Here is a 6,948-nt window from a genome sequence, read left to right on the forward strand (position 1 = left end):
AGACAAAGTCTTCCCGACCTTTTTGCTCTGGACCAGAGTGTCACGTACTGTCTTCCCAAAAAGAGAAAAACCATTGAAGGGAGCATTTGTGGAAGATGCCTTGAAGGGGTCAATGAATTGACAGCCTGAGCCAAAAGTGTCGCCTCATAGCCACACTGGTCCCAGCTGCCCTAGCCGCTCCTTCCGTGGCATGGGAAAGGTGACGCATGGACATGTTCAATACTGATTTGAGAGTCGACATTTTCGCGGAGAACAGACGCTTGTCCTCTGGCGACAAAGACTCTGGGGGCGATTCAGCGAACTCCATGACTAGGTCTTGCTGCAGTTGTATAAAGTGTGCCAAATAGTTCAGCACTCAGATGGAAAATGTCGCTGAAGAAAACACTTGCTTCCCAAATCGATCCCACCGCCCTAGACTCCTTGCCCAGAAGGTGGACAGAGGAACTCTCCTGTGCCAGGTCCCTCTTGGTGGCTGCTGCAACCACCATAGCATCCACCGGGGATCCTTTGTACCAGGCCTGTCTGTCGGAGGGTGAAGAGAGAATCCTGTCCGTGCGTTTTGGTATCGGCTCTATGGTGTCAGGCTCCTTCCATACCCACGTGGTGATAAGATCCACTAAGAGATCCATAGGAGGGGGACAGCCAGGACGTAGATGGGCCCATGCCAAAAGCCTCCAGGAACACTGACTCATCCATAGAAGGCTTTGGGGCTGACTAACATCCCTTCTGGCGGAGGATCTCCATGATGTCTCCAAAGGAGACATCTTTGGGAGGTGACCTGGGGGAACCTTCTCCATCTAAATCGGTGTCTTCGGTCAAGGACTCGCGGTAGTCGAGGTGCCTCCTTTTACACGTGTGCTTACGGGGACCCTCGTCAGTGGGATTCTCTGAAGATAGCTCGTTAGCCACGGGGGGGGGGGGTGTTCCTCCAGGGTAACACCTGGGGATTCTCTAGCACAGGCTGTCCCTGGGACAAGCTGAAGGGAGTCTTGGCGGAATCCAAGGAAATAGGCTGGGGTCTCTATCCTTGGGAGAGAACCCCCCTCCACCACGTCAAACGCCGATGGACAGCACACCTCCTTAGCACCCAACAAGGAGAAAGCTCACCCCGGGACCGCTGTATCGGGGCCGAGGCAGGAGTAGCAGGAGCTCCGAAGGAATGGCTCGGATTTGACAAAGTCGGAGCCGAAGACACCTCCATCCCCTTGGATCCAACTCCCTGTCCTCATCCCAAAGAGTTGCTCGGATCTGAACTGGTCTAATCTGAGGAACTCAAGGTAATCACCAGAGTAGAGGTTGGAGGAACAGTCGGCACCAAACCCCCAGCTCAGAGGATCCTCGGATCCATAAACCCCGAAACCGCAGGCCGGATCAGGGAAGGAGAAATTGGATGAAAGAGTAGCATTGAGGTCCCCCCTCCAGAGGGAGAGGGGCCTGGCAAGACTCCCATTTGGATTTGGGTCCAAATGAATCGCATCATCCTGTCCATATCAAACTCAGAGTAGAGTGCGAGGAGGCGACAGACTCTGATCTGGCTGGTCATTGCGACAACCTAGATGAAGGCCTCGGATCCAAGGGCACTGTGGAGAACCTAGGGGAGTGGAGCCGAGGAGATGTAGGCCTAGATACTTTAGAAGGCGGGCTAGGGAAGGGCTCCTGCTATGGAGACGATTTACAGGGCCTATCCCCCCTCATCTCTGTCCTTGTTCTTCCTGTCCTTTCCTTTCGCCTCCCCTTCAACAGGTCTAGTGGGAGGGTGAGTCCCAGCCTGAGGGGGAGGTTGAGCAACTGCTGGAGGAGCCAAGGCCGAGGCCAATGAATCCAAGGAGGAAACTGGTCGAAGGCCTTTTGCAACCAGTTTGGCCTTCCTTTCTTTTAAGGCCCTGGGGTTAAACCTGGCACACACGCTGCACTGAACGGAAAGACGGGGAACACCCATGCAAACGCACAGAGTGTGGCCATCGGCTGGTGAAAGCTTATGGCCACACACTATTTTTTGAAGGTAGGCTTTGGCTGATCAGCCATAATACTAACACACACAGCCAACCTACTTAAAGCTAACACTCTAGCACACACAGCTACAGGAGGGAGGGCCTTACTACACTACTTTATTAAAAAAAAAAAAAAAAAAAAAAAGTTTGTTGTAAAGTTTAAACAGACAACCGGCAAATGGGGGAGGAAAGGGAACTGACCGACAACACACTCACTAAATAGAGCAAAAAAGCCACCAATAATCACTTACTAACAACCAAACACTTGGAGCTACAGAGATCATGATGCTGATGCACAAAGCGGCAAACGAGATCTGGGGGAAGGTAGGAGATGGTGATGGGTAAGGGGGAGGAGCTTGGAGCAGATGCCTGAAAAGTGGCCGGCTCGGATCCGATATGGATCCGAATACCCACAGGTTGCACATAAAATTAAGTTAACTACTTCAGATCAGACTATTAATTTTATGAAAGCACAAATAAGCAACTGGACTGATATTCCACTGCAAGACTTGTTAACTGAAAGGGCACAGACTAAGCCTCAAACCCAGCCATGAGAAAGCAATAGATGGTAAGAATAAAACTTAGTTACTTAAATCAGTTAGCAAGCCTTCAAATTTATACTGGAAAGTGTTTATGTGGAAATACATACACAGAATGTTTCTTACTCCCGTTTAGTAAAATGACTTCTTCACTCTGTTGGAGATGTAGTAAAGATATAAAATCTAATTAGACATATGTTTTATGTATTGCGAAAAATTAAATGTATACTGGTAAGAGAGATAGGTATGCTTTAAGGGGATATAGTCTGATAAATTTTCTTTAACTAGATCAATAATACTAATGAATGTTCTATTTCCTTTATCTGTAAAAGCCAAAACTGTTCTGGAGTTTCCTGGCAGTAGCTAGAAAAGCTATTACAAAAAAAATTGAAATCTAATTCAGTTTCTACATTCAAAGATTTTTTAAACTGAACATTACAATGTAGAACTAAAAGTGATCAGGACAAAATCTACATATCATACTAAGACTTTTAGCAGCTGGGATGCCTTGAAATGTTGCTATTGAAATACTAAGACTTAGTGTTAAGTGTATAAGATTATCTTGATGATTCAATGTATTCCTAATATTGCATAACACCATGATGTTGAATTTCTTCCTGTGTATATATTGTAAGTATGCTAAAGTAAAAAAAAAATGTTCTTAAAAAGTAAAGAAAAGTAAGCAACCAAGACCTGTATTAGTAAAGATGCAATCGTACCAGCCGAAAGGATTTATCTTTACAAAACTGTGAAAGAAGGCCAAAGTATTAAAAACTGGAGACAGCAGAGTGTTGTGAAAAATGATTATTCACTGTATACAAAGCAGAAGAAAAGCAAATTTATGTCAGTAATAAGTAATGTCGAAAGGCAGGCTTGAGAGTGTCAAGCTGCTGTATCTAGCTGTCTTCAGAAAATTTCTTCCTGGAGGATCAAAGACATTTTGATGCAGACCAGGCTAAACAGGAAAGAAGTATATCCAACAAAAAGCAAGCTATCATATAGAAGGGGGCTCTGCTTCTCACTTTTCTGACGAAGCTTTTGAGGACACTGCCAGTGAAATGGTTTTCCAATGTTCCAAATGAAAATTCTTGAGAGAAAGAAGAAAGCACAGGAATTGACTATACGAACTGGTAGTACCTTAGACTTTAACCAGGCTCTGGTGTTTGGCAATAGAGATGAACAGAATGAAACGGCAACACTGAAATTAGTGAATGGCTTTGCAATAAAAAGTGGCTAAGAAAGATTGGACTTTTGTTGACTTTGTTAAACTTGTGGGTGGACTGCAAAGCATATACCACCATTTAAGTCACAGACATTTAAGAGGGCACTAAAAGGAAAAAAAAAAAATCTTCTTAACAGTATTTGACACGCCACAACAATGGACCAGTAATCAAGGAGCCTCAAATCCTCACCACTGTCAACAGTCGGGGACGCAGCGCTCTGCATCAAGTACAACTTCCCTTAAGAGCACACAGAGACCACAGTCAGTCCGGAGCATTTTTCTCATTCTTTCTACAGATCCCCAGTTGACTCCCCACTGGCACAACTACAGAGTTAAGATCTCAGCTGAGTGACCAAGCCAAGACCTACCAGCACCCTCTCTGCCCAGCCAGTGCTTTGTGTCCCTGCCCAAGTGTCTGACTGACCCACACACTGAGTTTTAACACGCACACAAATTTGGCACAGGTTTACTAGTTATGCCCCCATGTGCTCAGACTATACGGCACACACCCACGAGAGGTTGGCACAGGTTTACTAGTTATACCCCCTTCTGCTCAGACTAAGTTAATTACCACTGCAACCAGTCAACTCTATAAGCTACTTTAAGGCCCTTAACAAAGGGTGCCCAATCTTACTGTGTAATACTAATAAAAATGGTACTTGGACCAAGGGCAAGGCTATTAGGAGTGTCCCACAAAGAGAAACCAAATAAATATACCAGTGCTATCAAAAGTGAAATATCTCTACACAAACCAGCCACAATAAAAGGTTTAAATACAACAATAAATAATAAAAGAACAAGAAAATACTCTGTAATCATTCACAGTGACAGAGTTCAAAATTACAAGAAATATTTAAAATATTGCTGAACAGTCTCAAAGAAAAAAAATATCTAAACTAATCTTCACTATATTCCTGACTGAAGCTAAGGGAATTATACTGTTCCCAAGAAACTTACCTCATTAGAGCAAGGCATGTGTGTGGTGAATGGGTCTTGTTGCTGGGTCCAAGACAGAATACACAAAATGCACGCTCTCTAAGAGACTTCTCAAATGTAACTGCTGGGATTGCTTGCAGAATGACACCATGTCTGGTCATCTGACTCCGGTTCCCAGATGAAAGCCCAACTGCTGGAAGCCTGGCAGTATTTACCATATACCTGTGAAAATACATAGGCTTCAGATCCTTGGCAGATGCTGGAAGTTAAAAAAAAAAAAAAAAAAAAAAAGTTATGTACTCATAACGTTCCATCTGAGCAGTTGGACTTCATTTGTCTTCAACCTGTGGGTTACGGATCCGTATTGGATCTGACTGTCGCATATCCCGCATCTGATCTCAAAGCTTCTCCCCTTACCCATAACGCCGGTCTCCCTCCTCCCATCAGATCAAGTTTGCTGCCCAACCTGTTACACCCGACCCAACAAGACCTTGTCACTATCAGGAAAAGCCTCTCAAAACAATAAGCAGGACAAAGGACATCTTGAAGGTGTCCAAGTTCTACATCTATATTATCCTCAAACAAATCAGACAAGGTAGGGGGAAGGAGGGAGGGATAGTTGAAAACAAATCAAGTCCAACTACTCAAATGGAACGTTATGGCGAGTACATAACTTTTTATCTGAAGTAGTTGACTTAATTTGATCTTCAACCTGTGGGGCAGTCTCCCCAGCTACTATAAACCTGGGAGGCCATCATGGAAGGATATTCTGGAGCATGGCATGTATCCGTTCCTGGATACATGTCCAGTTTGTAATGTGAAATGAAGGTATGAGGTGAGGACCAAGTAGCTGCAGAACAGATACCATCCAATGACAATCTGGAGCAAAAGGCTGCTGAAGTAGTCATGGATCTAGTAGAATGTGCTTTTACCTGACCTGGCAGGGAAATTCTCCTGGCAGAATACACCCGAATAATACATTGGGAAATCTAGCAGGCAATAGTAATTTTATAGATCGGCTTCCCTAAAAAGGGTTTCGAGTAAGAAATGAAAAGTTGGTCAGATTTACGAAAGGCTTTTGTCCTGTGCAAACAGAATCCTAATTCTCTATGTACATCCAACAGGTGTAATTTGTATTCTCCCTTATTTTGAAAATTTAGAAAGAAGACTGGGGATCTGATTAATATTTGCTTCTGATGCAACCTTGGGAAGAACAGATGGGTTAGTAAACAAAGACACTATCCTTATGAAAAATCATATAAGGAACCTTGATCGATAGCACCTGAAGTTGACAATATCCAGGCCGAAGTGATGGCAACTAAAAATGCAGTCTTACAAGACAAACTAAATCTACTGAAGCTGCAGGTTCACAGGGTGACGAGACTAAGGCAAGGTCCCATGGAGGTGTAGGATCCTTCTCCGGGGGTCTCAGAAGAAAAGTACCCTTAAGGAAGGTCTTGCAAAGTTTAGAAGCCAACAAAGTCATATTTTCCCCCACATGAAAGTTAGAAATTGCAGCCAGTTGGACGAACTGGCATCTTGTTGAAAAATTCAACACCGCAGAAACTGGAGCAGTAAAGGGATACAATGCATGCTGCGAAGCCCATAAGGAAAAACATTTCCACTTGCTATGGTATAACCTCCTGGTAGAAGACTTACGACACGCCACCAGAATATTTTTAACATGAGAAGATAAACCAGAAGTCCCAATAATCATGGAAACTAGAGCAGCCAAGCTGTGTACTTTAGATTTGTCCAGGTCTGGATGGAAAATCACTGAGGGATGAGAAATAGGATCCTTAACTGGATCCAGTGTCCATGGTGGAGCTACTAGATAAGACCTTAGACTGGGAAACCAGATTTGGCGAGGGCAGAATGGGGCAATGAGGATCACGAAGCTCCCCAGCCTGCGAGCTTTCTGAAGAAATGTTGGTAGCAAGGGTAGAGGAGGATAAGCATACAGAAGACCGGGAGGCCAAGCAGGAATCAGAGCGTCTCAAGGCCCCCCCCCCCCCCGAGAAGGGTTCAGAGCAAAGAACTCACTGCATTTTGTGCTGGAAGGAGATGCAAATAGATTGCAGCAAGGCTGACCCGACTTTTGAAAGATGTGTTCCACCACTGAAGGATTCAGAGACCACTCATAATGCATCAGGAGAGATCTGCTGAGCCTGTCTGCTAGGATGTTGGACCGTCCTGAATGTGCATTGCCACCAGAAAACAGCCGGTGGAGATCGCCCATTCTCCCACACTCATGGTTTCA

The 6,948-nt window shown here is 44.7% G+C and overlaps 1 protein-coding gene across 1 annotated transcript in view; it reads right to left on the reverse strand.

The window, feature by feature from the left end:
- LRR1 (leucine rich repeat protein 1) overlaps positions 1-4,865 on the reverse strand; it is a 209,804-nt gene extending 204,939 nt beyond the window's left edge. The window contains exon 1 of the mRNA XM_044074279.1: positions 4,710-4,865. Within this exon, the coding sequence (XP_043930214.1) occupies positions 4,710-4,727 (18 nt within the window). The 5' untranslated portion in view covers positions 4,728-4,865. The remainder of the gene's footprint in view (positions 1-4,709) is intronic.
- Positions 4,866-6,948: the final 2,083 nt, after the last annotated feature.

Source organism: Protopterus annectens, chromosome 6.part0, assembly GCF_019279795.1.
Source record: "Protopterus annectens isolate FY-2018-M chromosome 6.part0, PAN1.0, whole genome shotgun sequence".
Classification (NCBI taxonomy): domain Eukaryota; kingdom Metazoa; phylum Chordata; order Ceratodontiformes; family Protopteridae; genus Protopterus; species Protopterus annectens.